Source organism: Coenobita brevimanus, chromosome 56 (assembly GCF_032717465.1).
Source record: "Coenobita brevimanus isolate Jiangsu-jjx chromosome 56, ASM3271746v2, whole genome shotgun sequence".
In the NCBI taxonomy this organism is placed as follows: Eukaryota; Metazoa; Arthropoda; class Malacostraca; order Decapoda; family Coenobitidae; genus Coenobita; species Coenobita brevimanus.
In genome coordinates, this window is record NC_137009.1 from 40,863,992 (window position 1) to 40,881,281 (window position 17,290).

General features: G+C 42.2%; 1 protein-coding gene across 1 annotated transcript; it reads right to left on the reverse strand.

Moving 5' to 3' along the window:
• Positions 1-2,035: 2,035 nt before the first annotated feature.
• Positions 2,036-16,526, reverse strand: LOC145401744 (RUN domain-containing protein 1-like). The gene is made up of 14 exons (XM_080273925.1): positions 16,521-16,526; positions 12,170-13,424; positions 11,012-11,159; positions 10,588-10,740; positions 9,451-9,598; positions 8,983-9,077; positions 6,599-6,689; positions 5,871-6,046; positions 4,993-5,126; positions 4,327-4,534; positions 3,711-3,875; positions 3,180-3,325; positions 2,743-2,837; positions 2,036-2,191 (listed from the first exon to the last, which is right to left on the reverse strand). The coding sequence occupies exons 2-14, from the start codon at positions 13,420-13,422 to the stop codon at positions 2,085-2,087; spliced, it is 2,919 nt and encodes a 972-aa protein (XP_080130051.1). The 5' UTR covers positions 13,423-13,424; positions 16,521-16,526; the 3' UTR covers positions 2,036-2,084.
• Between the last annotated feature and the right edge of the window lie 764 nt (positions 16,527-17,290).

The window sequence follows — 17,290 nt, forward strand, 5'->3', positions numbered from 1 at the left end:
GCCCGGGGCTAGGCAAGTTGGTTCTGACATTTAAGATGAGTGTGACCAGCCTCACTCATCCCTGAGTGGCATTACATGAGCAATAAACCCCAACCACCCCTTGGATATAAACCTGCACAGGCTCAACTCGGCTGGAGCGTCATAATTACCCACTAAACCACCAGGTGCCATAGTTTGGTCACATGGCAATATGGAATGGAGGGGTATATGAGAGAGGGGGATGCAAGCTGGGAGCAGGGCAATAAAATGGCAGAGGACAGGGTGACATGAAGGCAGTTTGTTTGTGGCCAACCCTTATGGGATTAAGGCATCTGGCAATAGATAGATAGAGAGATAGTAACCACCTAGCATTAGAAAATGGTTTCCTGGAGTACAGGAAACCATTTTACTTGTCACTCAATGTAGGGTCACCTGTAGACAGAAGGATGAGGAAAGAATGAAGAATGGAAAGAAGGAAGGAAGAGAAGAAAGAGCAGCCACCAGAGAGCAGCACTACAACGAGTGAGTGGATGGTGGGCGTCCCCCCTACCACTAAACATGTATCACCAGACACTGGAATGTAATGTTAGGTAAAACTGTCTAGTTACTGCTAAGTATTTCAATATCATGCAAATAAAGAATAAAATAATGTCACAGTACTGAGGGGGTCAGTTAGGTAAAGTTGATTACGGGTACTTCTACTCACTGACAGACCACAGTACAACCTCTCATCATCTGCTCCACATTAAGACACTTAGTTCAGGGTTCAGTACAACCTCACTATAATGGAATAATTAGGGGCAAGCATGGATAGCTAAGTCTGCTGGTGTGGGTGTGGCAGTGGGAGTATGAAATGAATAAATAATCCAGGGCAGAGGGTGTGGTAGTGGGAGTAGAAAATGAACAAATAATGCGGGGTGGGGAGTGATAATGCTAAGCCATCCCCATAACACACAAGAAACTGGCCAGCTGCGTGTCTGAAGAGTGTTATTTATGGACATCCTGTATAACATTACCTAATACAACTGTCATGTATTGCACACTGCCCTTGCATTTTCACATGAGTGCAATTTAAACACTCTCTTTTGTTACTCTAATTTCTTGCACCCTTCACCTTCCCCATTTCTGAGTAAACTGGTGATGGAGAGGGATGTTTTGCTTGGTTGCCCTCCTACACCACCATCCACCTTTCAGGGAGAGGGAAGCAGCTGAGGGGCATTTGTAAAACCAGGCAGTTGAGCTGTATGGTTATATCAGTGCCACCACATGAAGGCATCCATCTCCAGCACCTTGGCATACAGTTTGGGACAAAGACACTGATCCGCTCCATAAAAATAAATAGTTTATAACATTAAAATAAATATGCGTCAATTTGTTTTACGCTGACAAAGATTCCTAACTGCCTTCAGCTCAACTGATGATTAAGTGCAGTCAGACTGGAGGGCTGATTTTACAATAGTTCTTTTACTTTAACCTGGTCCATAATTCGGTCTTTCTGCAGCTTATTTCACACAGTGCCAGAAATACACAATTCTGTTGCTCTACACCTTTTACTCAGTCTTTATAATAGCAATATACTGTACTGTTAATCCCTTTTTATAACTTGGTATTCAGGAAAAATAGACGGCAATTTCAGGCCAGGTTAGAGTAAAAGAAGTACAGTAACTGAAGACACTTTCTCCTACCTCATAACTAAGGCTCATTGAATTTCAGGCAAACACAACTTAGTATTCAAGCCATGAGTATCCCAGTACCATCAGATGAAAACAAACCAACTACAGGCTCAGTTGCAACCCAGGGTACAGCCAACCAAAAAAGTATCGGCCATCTTAATGCACATATCATTCTGAAACATGGACCAAGCATTGTGGTATATGGGGCACCCTGTGATTATGTCTAAATATTGTCCTTGGTAATTATTAGGACCTGAAATCACATAAATCATCATGTGTTGGGAGGCATATTTTTTGAAGAAACATGTTAACAGATTCATGTGCATCTGCAAAACTCACTCATTTTCACATCCACTGTACCCCAGGTGTGCCACACTTTTTTTTCTGACTGTACAGGTGAAAATGGTGATACAGTATGCCACAGTACAGGGTCTAAAATGCATCCTTGATGTTGTTGAAGGGACGGATGGCCAGATCGACGGGCAGGCTGAAGTTGTAATGATTGAGACGGTCCAGAGAGCGGAAAGCGTCCTCAAAACCTACAGCGCAGCACAGGCACAGCATGGGTTAGTACAGGAATCACACTAATAAATTCTAACTAACATACTGGATCGATTTTTAGTAATATCTGACCTAAATTCAGTTAGCATTGTTTGGTTAGAACAAGAAATGATTTTTGTTAGTAGGCTAATTAAATATACTGACTGTAACGTGGCTCACTACTTTACTACAATTTATTGTTTATCATCATCATCATTTAAAACCAATTTTGTACTACTGTATTTGCATGAACACCACTTTTATTTACCATAAATACTAGTACTACTCTACTATTAAATTTATTACTAAATTATATAAAGATATGACTAAGATTCTGTACATGTATCAACTACAAAACTACAATATGCTCTACAAGGAAAACAAAACAAAACAGGTACAGTACTGAAATGACACCTGCTCTCTCTCTCTCTCTCCCCCATTACCATCCATCCTTCTATGCCTACATATATACACCTACTGCAACTATAATACCATATTCAATCAACTGTATTTTATAGTACTGTATCCCCCTCCCCTCTCTCTGGCTTACCTGTCTGACTAACATAGCTCCATGACTGATAGTAGTTCTCGGTGAGTGACTGGGTGCGGAAGATGAGCCGAAGCCACGTAATCAGCTTCTTCTGGCTATAAAGACAAACAATGACATTATAGGCTTACTACAGTACATATTTATCTAGAGAGTACAGTATGTGCTTGTCATACATCAGGGATATGGTAGAAAATATCACAACTTTTTTCCAAACCACTGGTGTTGTAAAGTAAGTAAAACTGATGGTAATGTCAGTGATATAAATGACTGAATCCATCCCCCAATTATACTATAAATGTCCCCCAACTCTTTTTCCAGCCCTCAAAGATGATAGCAAACTGCATAAGGGCAACTCCAGCCAGCAGTCCATCAGTCTTACACAGAGATAAGCTTAAGGAAACAACAACAAACACAATAACAACAACTGTCCAACTCACTTTAGTGCTGCTGAGACAAATGCCTTGAAGTGTGCATCATGCGAGCGCTTGAGTGGTGTGTGTGTGGATATGATGCCGCCCACAGCTGCCAGAAGAGACTGCTTGTTGGTTACTGCTGTACCTCCTGTTATTTCTAGGTTGAAACTCTGCAACAGGACAAAAATAAGGGAAAATTAAGGTTGGAATGTGAACGATACTTTTGAGAGGGTGGTAGTACAGTGAAAACCCCTTTATGGGAGACTTCTATTAGGGTGGACAAGGAAAGGAAGACAGGCATTTCCAAAGTGACAAGTGTGAACACCAGCAGTACGGTTGCGAGGGGCAGACTGAAAGACCTGGAACATGGTAAGAGAGTGTGACCTCAGTGACAAGGCACCAAATAGGATGGCTGCCAGAGATTAAGCAGTGTGGAGAGCCTTTATAAATCATACAAAATGATGCAAAGATCAAACATCTTTCAACAAAAACTTAGCATTAAAGTTGTGGCTGTGACTCAGTTCCATCAGATGAAAATAAAGGCACACTCCCCACCTGACTGAGGCTCCTGGCGGGTGTGTGGTTGTATCGGTGTCCGTGGTGAAGGTGGTAGTAGCGCAGTATTAGGTCCCATGCGTGTAGCAACTGTGTACTGACGCCTTCACTCTCACGATGCGGGAAGCACGACAGAAAGGGAACCAGGGATTGACTCTGCCCTACCTGTATAAACAAACACATTGATTATTATCATTATTATTATTATTATTATTATTTTTAATATTATTATTATCCATCCATCATCCAATCCTATGTTGCCCTACGAGGAGGGTAGGTGCCTGGGGCTAGGCAAGATGGTCTTGATACTTATGATGAGAATGACCAATCTCACTCATCCCTGAGTGGCATTATTATCATTATCATAATTATTATTATTGACACATCATTACTGACCATTAATATTATTATTATTATTGACTCTCTCTCTCTCTCTCTGTTGGAGATGGATGCTAACATGGTGGCATCAGCATAAATATGCATCTCTCCTAATCTAACCTAATCCAAGAAATTCTACTTAAATCCAAGAAACCTTACCTTGCCAAAGCCAAGCTAAGAAGCAAGAGCTGACACTAACCAACATAAACCTTACAAATCGCCCTACAACCCTACTCACCGGCATCAGTCCGTGCTGTATGAGGTCCCTCAGTGGTGGTGCTAATGCCTTCCTGACAGCAGCAGTGAGGTGTGGGTGGTGGTGCACCTGTGAGTCACTGCTGCTGCTGGGGTCATCACTGCTGGTCTCATCTGTGTCCTCTGATGGCAGTGACTCCATCACTTCTATTACACTGTTGATGCCAACCTCCAACCTTGCACGAAGGTCACTGTAGAAAACAAAGTTGATAATAAAGAAGTAAATAAATGGAGTAAAACAAAAAAGCTGCAACTCAATACTACTACTACCACCTGGCTCTCAGTCTATCTCTGTCTGTCTGTGTGCCTGTCTCTCCTTCCTCCTCCTTTGTCTATCTGTATACCCATCTGTCTGTGTGTCTGTCTCTCTCTATATATATCACTGTTACTGAAACTGTCACTGCTGGCCTCATCCATCCTCACACGGCAGGGACTCAAGCATCTCTACTGCACTGGTGATGCCAACCTCTAGTCTGGAATGAAGGTGACTGGCACAAAAAACTAAGGCAGAAACATTAGCTAACTAACTGCCCTGTTCACATGCTTACTTGTGCAGACATGTGCACATTCTTCCATGTGCACATGAACATACAGTCAGCACAAATGCACACATCAGCACACTAACACTCTCTCTTTCTCTCGTAGGTACCCATAATGGTTGCCGCGTGGAGTCTTCTTCAGTGTGTTGCTTCTGAACCTGGGCTGTCCGGCACCACATCCAAACGACAACATTTTCATGAGGGTTGTGGCTCTCTGCACTAGGTTTTCTGTCTCTTGTCGCAGCTGGTGGGGGACAAGGAAGGGAAGGGGAGTAATTAACACTCAGTACAATAGTTAATATTATTATAATTGGTCTGCTTTCATCTGATGGATCTAGGCTACTCACAACCTTAATACTAAGCTGTTGTTACAAGTAACTGGATAAGCAGTATATAAGAGGTAGGAATAAGTCTCCTTAGCTAACCTGTTAAATCAACCCTCCAATCTTACTACACTTGGCCATCTATTGGGCTGAAAAGAGGTTAAGCATATTTGCCAGATTAAAACAACATGACTATAGCTGATACATGTGCTTAATCTTACCATCAGTTAAAGTCAAAATTAAAAACAATCCAGCAATCAATGCTTACTAACTTTTCACTAAGCCACACAGAGCATCACTAACTAAGATGCACTTTTCCCAAATCACTGGCAGTCTTGTCCTTATGTATTCGCCCACACCTAATCACCTATGTTTGTCCTTGCCTACCCTACCCTTCCCTTCCCAAGCCTTCACTGCACTTCCCTTCCCTTCCCTTTCCCTTTCCTTTCTTTTTCTCCCCTCCCCTTTCTCTTTCCTTCCCTTCGCTTTCCTTTACCAATCACCGGAAGTTCTGTCCTTGTGTGCAGTATATTCCTGGACCACTGACTATCCTTCCCTACTCTATGCTTTTCTTCCCATCCTTTTCTGTGTTCCTTCCCATCCCTTCCCCTCCTTTCCTTTCCTTCACTAAGTCCTTTCCCTTTCTTCCCTTCTCTCTCTCTTACCTGTTCCTTTTCACTGGCAGTCTTGTCTTTGCGTATACTCCTGGGCCCATGTTTGTCCTTTCCCGCCCCACCCCGCCCTGCCTTGCCATCACCCGGGTGTCGCCCTGCAGGACTCTCACACTGGCATCCCTCACCCTTCACACCTTTGTTGTTCCGTCCAAGTTTCGGACCTTCACCTGAAAGAGAGTTTAAGGGGGAATATGTGAGACTCTGTGGTGTGGTGTGGTGTGGTGTGGTGTGGTGTGGTGTGGTGTGGTATGGTATAGCATGGTAGGGCAGGGTAGGGTACAGTAGTATCAGCAGGGTATGATGAGGTGGAAGTGGTTGTGGTGGCAGCTGTGGTGTGGTGTGATGGTTCTTTTGTGTGGTGGTTGGTGTGGTGTGGTGTGTAGAGATCATTGGTACTGTGATGGTGGTACCTACTCTTTCTATCAATATCATCATCATCACCATAAGCCTAATCTCCTTTCTTACCCACAGACAGGGACCAGGTAGAGTCCAAAAAGCAAGAAAAGGGAACAACATCAAAGAGGGAGAATGAAAGAAGTTCTCAGAATCCAGACTTCACTGCAACGGGAGAACCTTGCACAGTTTTTACTCTAAAGTGAACTCTACTTCATGACTAGCATCATATTTTAGAGTTAATATACTGTCACAACTTAGTATTCAAAATGGAGAGATGGCAATTTTAGTTCATTAAAATAAAAAGAGTATACGGTAATACCCACCTTGAAGAAAGTCAATAAACCTCTCTAAGTCAGTGATCTGTGTCTGCAATTGTGCAACCAGCTGCTCCTTCATCTTGAGTGGGTTGATCAGCTGTTGCACCCAAGTTAACAGTGCAATGGGTGGATATGTGGACAGGTGGAAGAGTGGGTGTCGTTGCAAACAAGTCCAAGATGTTAGTTCCCCATGTGGATGGATGGATGGATAGTACAGCACAACCCACGATGATGTTAATTCCCAGGAAGCATGCACATAGTAGTAGGAATAAAAAGACCATTTGATTCCAATACAGTACATGTTAAAAGAATAATGTTTTGTAAACTCTCACTCTAACAGACACTTTCAATTTCCAATTCAGTATACAGAAGTGTATTTTATCGATACCTAAACAGCCATTGCTCAAGAGTACTACTGTATTTATACCTTAAGTTTATTGCATTCTCAAAATAGAGCTAGCCATGAAACAGCTAAAAGTTATAATATATATATATCCTGTACTGTATATACAGTAATCCTTCGATTATCTGGACATCCATTTTCTGAACAATCCATTACCCAGATGCTGTGATCTGACAGTTCGAAACCAATATTCAAACATTTTTCCACGTTATCTGGAGAAAATGCTTGCGTCCAGGTAGAAATTATGGCCACACAAACATTTTTGCCAAGCAGGGCTGTTTTCTCATGTTTTTTTTTTATGTCACCGCAGGGTATGGCCTTGCAGTGGTGATTGCTTGTCTGTGGTTGATGGGTCTGCTTGACCATGGTAACTGCTTGGCTGTGGTTTATGGGTCTGCTTGACCAGACAGAGTAGTGTAAAACACCAGGAAGCAGTGTTGTACGATGTACAGCAGTGACCTTTCACAATGGCTATCAAAGTTTGGGTATGTACAAAGGGGAGCCACGAGAGACGTCCATTATCCAGACGGATCCACTATGCAGACGTGCCTTTGGCTCTACTGTCTGATAGTCGAGGGATTACTGTGTGCATATACTGAATATCTCCGGCAACGTGTCTGCTCTTCTCCTCACATAAGGTACAATAAATAAAAAAGTCCTATTGACCTAATGTATTTTTTATAACCATATTAATGCTTTTAGGGAGTTTAAATCGGGGAGTACCAAAATAAATGCACCACAAGGGAGGGAAAAAAGTGGAGGTTGGGCAGGGGTGCAGAAGGAAATAGGGGTTTTCAAGAGTCCCTGTAACGCAATATTTGTCTAACACGATGTCGGTGCGGATGCAAATACCCACATTAGGGGAGGACTGACTGTATATATATATATATATATATATATATATATATATATATATATACATACAGCATCTGCTGCCATCAGGGTGGGTCTTTCCTCAACAGGTCTGCTGAAGTAAGGCTTTACTGCTTTACCTTCAGAGGTCAGTAAACCATGTTAGTATCAAAAGACATGCCATGAGGTGCACTAATCCCAACTACTTCACGATACCCTCCATCGAAACTATGCATTAATGTACTGTTGTTACTGCTTAGCAACTGTCATTAAGCTACAGTGCAGTATCTTTCTAATGAAGAGTAAATGTGAAAGTAGCAAACAGCAAGAGAATGACCATTACATCTCCAATGGCGAATGGAAGTGGTTAAGGGTAAGAATATGGATTAACTGTTGTCCAGTTGAAAAGTCCCTCCCAGGCTGAATAAAATCATTTGGAGACCACAATAGTAGCTACAACATGAGCCCATGAAGGATCAAAAGTACAAGCAGTATAGTCTATTTGATGGACCTGTGCACCTGAGATGTATGGGGCAAGTAGGGTGTGTTTGTTTCAAGGCTGCTGATTGGCCGCCGATGATGTCACTGACGTAAATGCATTCATGTATTGTAGTGCAACATGAGGACACAGATGTACACTGTGGGTGGATATTAGTGCAGCATGCAGACATAAGTGTACACCAAGGGTGGATGCAGTGCCACATGCAGATGTGGGTGTACACCGTGGGTGGATAATTTGGTTCAAACATCACTCATCGTTTTATAAAACTTTATAATAAAGTTTACTTTTCTTTGAGAACAGTAAACTTTTAAAGACCTCTTTAGCTTAAGAAATTATTCTATATTTAATCTGGCTATATACTTGTACTGAAGGCAGTTTAAAAATATAAATATATATGTGTTAAAATAAGAAGAGGTATAGATTTATATCATCGGCGGTCAATCAGCAGCGGCAATTCAAACACACCCTACCCACCCCATACATCTCAGCTACATAGATCAATCAAACAGGTACTTGCTGTTCCCTAGGCAGTCTGGCCAAACAGCCCTGAGTCTCTAAGGAAGGCCATGGTTGAGACCTGGCTTTCCCACAGAGCTCTCAAGGAGTGTACGTTGTGTTGTTGGCACATCTTACCTCTCTGATGGCGTGGTCAACCTGTACTCTGAGGTCATCAACAGTCAGTTTATCAAACTCGTCAACATTTAAGTTTAGTTTGCCCTTCAGCTGCTCTGTGGGGCACAAGGAATGAAGGTTTGGTACAGTATCAGATAAACTTACAATCATTATTACTGATATTATTATTGTCACTGTCATCAACAATTATCATTATCATTATTATCAAGGATTATCTATCTATCTATCTATCTATCCACCTACCACCAACCTACCTATCTATCTATCTACCTGTGTGTGTGAGAAAGTGATATTCAGGCAAATGTGGGTTGCATGTCTGCTATATAATTATGCAGGTGTGTGCATTCATGCACAGTGGCATATCAGTGTGTGTATGTGAACTGACTCTGTATGTTTTGTGTACATGTCTATGTGTAAGTATGTATGCATAGAGTTATGTATACATATCCCAAACAGTGATACACTCACCAATAATAACCCTCTGTTTCTCCATGACGCTGGACTGTGGTGGTCCGCCCTGCCCACTCTTATACACATAATCCTCAAGGTCCTCAAGCTGTTGTTTCAGTTGTGCAATGAGTTCCTTTTGCCTACCCACACCACCACCCCAGCCATCCTGTATGGGTCAGAGTAGATTGAGTTAGGCTGCAATGAGTTCCTTTTGCCTACCCACACCACCACCCCAGCCATCCTGTATGGGTCAGAGTAGATTAAGTTAGGCTACAACAGATCTGGGTTAGATCAGTTTCAGGGACAACCATTCTGTTTTTCTACCAACATGATAACCTCAGCCACCACCACCATCACTGTCCCGCATAGCTTAGTTACAATGGTTAAATTAAGAAGGATTTCAGATAAGCTATGTTAGGAATGTCTACGCTAAATCTGGCTGGCTTGGTTTGATTAGGTTAGGTCAGCTTTGGACATTGTTGCAGTTGTGACTCCAGGTTCATCTGAAACATGAACCCAGTGGATTGCAGACTGGAGTTGGCCTTCTCCTACTGTCCACAATCTTCCTTTCAGTGAACAGGGAAGTCAGTGAGGGACATTTGTATTTCCTGGCAGTTGAGCTGCCTGGTCATTTCTGTGCCACCACATGAAGACATCTCCCTCCAGCACCAGCTTAGGATGTGACATGATGTATGGTAGGTGGGGTGTGCATCATCCACTCATTCAACATGGGGCTACCTTGTTATGAAAATTTCCCTCAAAACCATCCCTGTCCCCCAAAAGGAGGATGGCAGATTACAGAGATGTATCTTTGGCTTGCAGTCCACCAAGTTCGTCATGAGCCCAGGGCCACAACAGCTACAAAAAATCCCACACCATTCCCTCCATCAACCAACACACTAACACCCTCTTCTGTCCAACTTTAATGCAAAGGTTAACCAGTATTCTTGGTCCTTCAAACTGGTCAACTCTGCAACAGTCTTTATGACTTCCTAGGGTACAGACACCCATTTACCTTGTCACTCAGTGTAGAGTTACCTGGAAACAACACTATAGTGAGTGAGTGGTTGACAAATGCCCAAATTTACCACAAAATTTTCAACATCAAGATAATAATAAAAACAAATAAATAAATAAATAATCTAACGTACTGACCTGCTCTGAATCATTAGGTCTGCTGCTACTCCTACTGGCCGTCACTTCTCGCAGGTCTGGTATGCCCCTGTTGGCAAATTCCTCAAGTTGTCGTAAGAGTTCTTCTTTTTCACTGGGGCCGGCATCAACTATCTGCTTCAGCCGGAACTGTACCTGTGCATGAAATTAGGGAACGGGACAGGTGTTGGTTGGTACAGCCATCTGTCTGTACATTCATACATATACTGGTATCTATTGATCTATATACCTCAATTCATTCATCCATCCAGTTATCTACCTATTTTTCTAGCAATCTGTCTCTGTGTGTATCAACCTCCCTCTCTCTCCCTCACAATAAACTGTATACCAGCCAGAATGTATACTGGTATACAGTATGTTAGGTATGTATGCAGTGTATCTATCTATCTATCTATCTATCCCTTACCTGTGCAAAATGTGATGTCAGGGCCATAAGTGAGTTATTTAGCTGCTCCTGCTCTTCCTCCAGCTGCTGCAGTCTCTCTTCCTCTCCCCCACCTGTCCCACCACTGCCCCGGTACCCCACACTGTCCCGCCCATACTGGCTACGCTGCCTGTGGGGGCATGAGGGAGTAAGGCATGGACTGGTGCAGGGTAATGCAGTGATTATCCCTAAGTAAAAACTTTACTCTTTTCACTTTAACTTGGCTTATAGTTCTTGTTGTAATCCCTCCTCCTCCACGCCTGTCCCCCCACTGCCCCAATACACCACTCAGCCCTGCCGATACTGGCTATGCTGCCTGGGAGTATAAGATGGAGTGAGGCATGGAGTGGCATGTGATAAACAATGGACAAACCACCACAAAAATAAAGCTCATTCATTTTAACTGGGCAGAGATTGTTGCCACTCTATGGCTAATTTCCCACAACTCAGTGACAGAATAAGACAATACTACCTGTACGGCCCTGCATTCTTTACACAGCACTTCCCCATGACTAGCATCATATTCTAGTGTCAATCTCTTGCTATAACTCAGAATTTATGACAAAAATTGGTGGTTTTATGCCAAGCTAAATTGAACATGGTCTACCAGTACATGAACTTTATGCCTAGAGATCTATGATGTCTTTTCAATGCCAAATGTATCATCTGAAACTTACCATAATAACACAGAGAAAATATACGTACTGTATGTAGATCTGTTCCCAGGATGAATGGGGTAACCTCTTTCCTTGGATCAAATTACGTCTTTTATCAAATTCTGGTTAAGGTACATTTGCTGATATATTAAATATACAGTACTGTAAATGGAACCAGTATTTAGTCATAAGAGTGAAGGGTTTAACAATAAATAATGAATGGTTCTGGAGAGGGATGTCTTTACGCTGTTGCACCAATTTGCAAAAACTTGGCGGCTCCACAGTTCAACTATACAAACATCACTCATCTCCCTCCCTCTCCCTCAAAAGGAGCATGGTAGATTGTAGAAAAAATGAAACTTCAGCCTGCCGTCCACCAGGCTCTTGCCCTACAGGCAGAGAGTTAAAGAAAAAAAGACAAAATCTAAACAAACACTACTGTACCAAACAGAAACAAATTAAATCAACACATTCTCAGACTTACCAGCTTAATTCTGAGTATGAGCAGAGAGACAGATTGTCTTCGTCATCATTGGGTGCTCCGAGAGGGGGCCATCTCTCCCCTGCAGGCCTCCCTCTCTCCCAGTCCCAGTCCGAATCAGGCCCATCCTCCCCCATGCAGCCCCCCCATCCCTTACCGGAATCAGCATCGGGGAAATCGGGGGCTGCCTGCATGTTGGGTAACTTTGTGTGGGTGTTGGGGAAATTTCCATGAGTGTCGGGGAAATCTGTATCACCGTGGAAACCATCGTAGTCCCTGAGGCTGTATTTTTCCCTAGGTTTTCCATCATACGGCAGGTCATCTTTCTCATATGCATCCATGACTTTACCCTCTCTAAATTGTTCAAATTCCCCAATCACCTTCTCTCCAAACTGTCCATCTTTTTCCTCATATTTGTTATACTTATTTTTACACAGATCAATGCCGTCCTCTATAGCTTTATTGCCAAATTTATCCCACATTCTATTATCTCCAAAATTTGTTGTATCTTCAATCACCTCATCACCAAAATCTCTGTCTTTTTCTCCAAGCTTATTATATTCATTCTTACACATAGCATTATTATCTTCTACAGTCTTACTCTCTTGAAATACTTCATTATCACCAATTATTTCTTTTCCAAATAGCCTTTCCTTTTCTTCATGTTTACTGTTTTTACTCCTGCAATTATCACCACTGTCTTTCACAACATTGTCTCCAAACTCTCCACATTTTTGGAACTGTGTCTTATCTGAGTCACTACCTGTACAGCCTTCAGAAATCTCCTCTCCAAATTCAACACAGTCTCTTGTTTGATCCTGAACACCATCGAGGCTTTTTCTCTGCGCCGGAAGTTCGCCACGCCTGAGACTCTCACTCAGAATGCTCTTAAGAATCAAATTTTCCTTCTCATTCCTCTCCTCTGACAACCTTCGCAACTCATTCGCCCTCTCCATAAAACTCGACTCGGACGTTTCCTCACGTGATTCCGAACACGACTCTTTTTTACCACAGTGCACCATCTCATCATGTAACTGTACACAGGATTCCTTTCTACCAATATGCACATCACACAGACCACTTCCACCTTGGTCTCTGGCTTCCTGGTGAAATGCATACTCTTTCTCCATCTGACTAAAATCAGCAAAGCTTAGAGAGTCTGTCCTTTTGAGTTCAAACACACTCTCCTCAACTGTTTCGCTTGTCACTTTATCTGTCAGTTTCAGGGCATCCAGTGCCTCGCTGTCTGCTGCCATTTCTGAAACAGAGGAAAATAAATACAAATACATAATATGAATCACTCTGGTGAAGATTTATTAGGCTGTGTAGTGTAGTGTAGTGTAGTGCTGTGCCATGTGGTGTAGTGTAATGTAGTGTAGTGTGGCACAGAGTTACATAGTGTAGTGTAGTGTAGTGTAGTGTAGAGCAGCATAGCATAGCGTAGCATAGCGTAGCGTAGTGTAGTGTAGTGTAGTGTAATGCTGTGCCATGTAGTGTAGTGTAGTGTAGTGTAATGCAGTGTAGTGTAGTGTAATGTAGTGTAGTGCTGTGTAATGTAGTGCTGTGCTGTGCTGTGTGGTGTAGTGTAGTGTAGTGCTGTGCCGTGTAGTGTAGTGTAATGCAGTGTTGTGCCGTGTAGTGTAGTGTCGTGTTGTGTTGTTAGGATAGATTACTGTAGACTAGGTTGCTGCTATGACCCCAAATTTATACAGGCTGCTGTAAAGGCAAGCCACACAGTCTTCAACAAAAACATAAGATTTAAACACACACACACACACACACACACACACACACACACACACATACTAAACACTATGGAGAGGTGATGTAGTGAGTGAGGGGAATACAGAACCGAGCAGTGATGGTGGAGAGACTGAGCTGTTACAAGGTCACTGGGCGAGGAAGACCCAGCTGACATCATTTCATAGTAAGGGCAAATATTACGATTACTTCCCGTTCTCTCTCTCTCTCTCTTTCTTTTTCTCTCTCAGCACAGACAATAATTCAGAATTCAGTACCTATAAAATTCATCATCAAAACATGCAAACATACATTTAAAGGCAAACACACTCACTCACTCTCTCTCTCTCTCACTCAGGACAGCCACATCCACCTGTGCTAGACCATCAGCCACAGCAGCACCTGTACTGTATATACACACCTGTCCTTACATGCAGCACACCTGTCACTAAAGGTGTGGTTCTCTTTCTTTCTCTCTCTCATCCTGGCACACCTCACATCCATCATTGGCGGGGAAGGGTGGGATGACATGGGTTACCAAATCACTGTATATACATCTCAGAGTTTACATAAAGTTCTAGTTAAATAATATCCATACACACTTATTCACAATTTTCACTAAATGTTGTTGATATTCATTTCATTCATTCATTGCCAGACGCCATGTATCCCAGACGGGGTGGCCAAGGGCTTAGAGTTAATTGTTTTACAGGGAGGGGCACTAATCCTCCACCAACCCCACTTGACACGTAGGGATGCCAACAGCATCTGGTGTTCCCAGGCGGTCACCCATCCAAGTACTAACCAGACCCAACAGTTAAGCAACGTTGTTGATATTCAAATTTATTTAATTATTTGATAATGCCAATACCATACGAGACATGCATTTTGGAATGGAAGAGGCCTACATGATGAAAAAAGTTTGCCTAATAAAGATGGTTAGAATTTACCATTTATATAATGCTGCTCAGGGCCAAGCATCTCATCACTCATCTTACAGTAAACTGCACAGAGTGCCAGTGTGCAGTTGAAAAAAGGGGGTAGCAATTATATGCACAGAAAATGCATGCTGACTGTGGAGTGGTGCTTGACAAGGGGTCCCTGAGGGTTTCCTTATTTTTTATTCCTTCAAACATTTGCATTTTAGTTGGAGTCACTAAGGGTTTTTAGTTGGGGTCTATCATGATGAGTGTCAACATTTTAATTCATTTAGACTTCTTCAATTTCAATGTATTATGTCTGGTTTACTTTTACACAGCAGCCTCTCCCCTCAAGATGGATATCTGTCGTCTAGCTGGTTCACACAGGGATTGTAGTAGGCAGGTTGGGGTCATAGATAGGCAGACAGACAGATTGATAGATAGACAATGATAATACATACAGACAAATGATACAAACAGCACACTTATCTACAGCATACATGAGGATGGGATGGGATATTTTTAAAATGATTCATTCCCTCTCGTAAAATATGAGGACTGATTATAATGACAATGACAACGACAATGATGATATTGTTCAGTCTACATTTCAAAATTCAGTAAATACACCTTAAAAAGAATATATTACCCTGTACTCAAACTTGTAATGATCATAAATAGGCAAGGAAGACACCTGTTGCCTTAACACACAGACCTGTACACCTGTGTGAAGGAGGAGGCAGTGGTGGTGGTGGTGGATGAAGATGAGGAGGCGGAAAGGAAGAGTTAAAAATGAAGAGGAAGAGGATGAAGAGGAGGAAAGGGATGAAATGTAAAGAAAACCCGACTACCGGTACTCAGACACATATATTTCAACCCTGCCTGGGCACTATGATGGTCTGGGCTAGTCAGTGGTTGGTCCCTGGTTTGACTGGGCCAGTACACACTTAACAACAAATAAATTAACTTCCTGCAACCTACTGGCTATCATGAAATCTAAAAAGAACACAATCAAGACAGCAATCAAATAAGAAATATAAGCAAAAATCAAATATTCAAGCATATACACCTCAGAACTGTGACAGTCTAGGACTTAGCAGACAGTCCCTATAAATAATTGGGAGCTTTTTATTTGAAAAGACAAGACTGAAGGAAAAAAAGGAGATACTGCACCAGATGTGGAATAAAAGGAAAAAAGAACTAAATGAAGAAGAAGAAATGCATCCCCGGGAAGAGTAAATAGGAGGTGCCGTTGCAAAGGCAATACCTCCATAAACACCGTCAACACCGTCATAGTGATGGGATGCAGAAGGCCAGTAACAAATAGCAAACTCCTTCCCTTTACCAGCTACCATATTCCTAAACTGACTGCTGAGGAGAAAACGATCACCTGATATGAAACATAAAATAAAATATATATATATATACAGTATATATATAAAAATTGGATCCACATTATTTCACTTACCAGGGAATCAATTGTCTGGGATAGGTTGCAGATAGTTCCCGGCTGGCTAGAGCACAGTAAGGGGATACTGAAGGAGTGTTGAGGACTAGGGACATACGGTAGCCTCCACCACCTTACTGGCTACCATATGACAAGTAACATGATAAAAAGTACAGAACAAGGCAATCAGCTGATGGCAAACGTCAACAATGAAACATTCATTCTGGTCCACGTATTTCTCACTTACCGAGAAATTATGATAGTCTGGGATAGTTTGTGAACAGTCCCGAGTTGACTAGAGGATAATGTGAAGGTAGTGCTGGGGTGTGGAGGGCCTGTCCAGACTCACCCACCCACACACAAGACGTTATCGATAATCCCGGGTGGCGTCGTCTGCAACACCAGCGTCCTGATGTGTTGGCCCACGACTTGGCTTAATCATATTCTAAGGTAAGCCATTTTTAGTCTTAGCTTAATATTCCACGATAAACCATCTTTACTTGGCCGAGAGTGAGTAACAGGCAAACACAACTGCCTGGGTGTGGTTGTACTGCTAACACAAACCCTCTCAAGGTGGGGACTTGAAATACTGAATATTATACACTGATTGTTGGGTAGGTAGCTATAAAGTCTTGTGCACTTCAGTCAGCATACTATATACCATATCTGTATCAGGTCCCTTTTTCTAGACCTTGATCTGAGAAAATCACGACGGCGTGACAAATGATGAGAAAAATTTAATGCAAAGCAAGAGATCGGACACTGTTGACGTCATGACACAAATACTCCTATACTCCCACGTCCTCATGATTTGGTGCTTATTAAACCTCCTCTTCGTAGCACAGCATACACTGACATTATATCTGAGGCAATATAACTTACCAGAATTGTGTATATGAACAGCAGGAATAATTTGGATTCTATGTAACAAAGAAAACACAAACCACACTACGTAAAACCAGCAATGATTCCTATTACAATTAATACGCAGGTAATTTTTGTATATTATCCTAAATT

Excerpts from the sequence above, each read along its gene's own strand:
- LOC145401744 (XM_080273925.1), bottom strand. The coding sequence starts at position 13,422 with ATGGCAGCAGACAGCGAGGCACTGGATGCCCTGAAACTGACAGATAAA. Across the intron at positions 9,599-10,587 it reads GACCTAATGATTCAGAGCAG|GATGGCTGGGGTGGTGGTGT; the intron begins GTCAGTACGTTA and ends TGACCCATACAG. Across the intron at positions 9,078-9,450 it reads GAAACAGAGGGTTATTATTG|AGCAGCTGAAGGGCAAACTA; the intron begins GTGAGTGTATCA and ends TGTGCCCCACAG.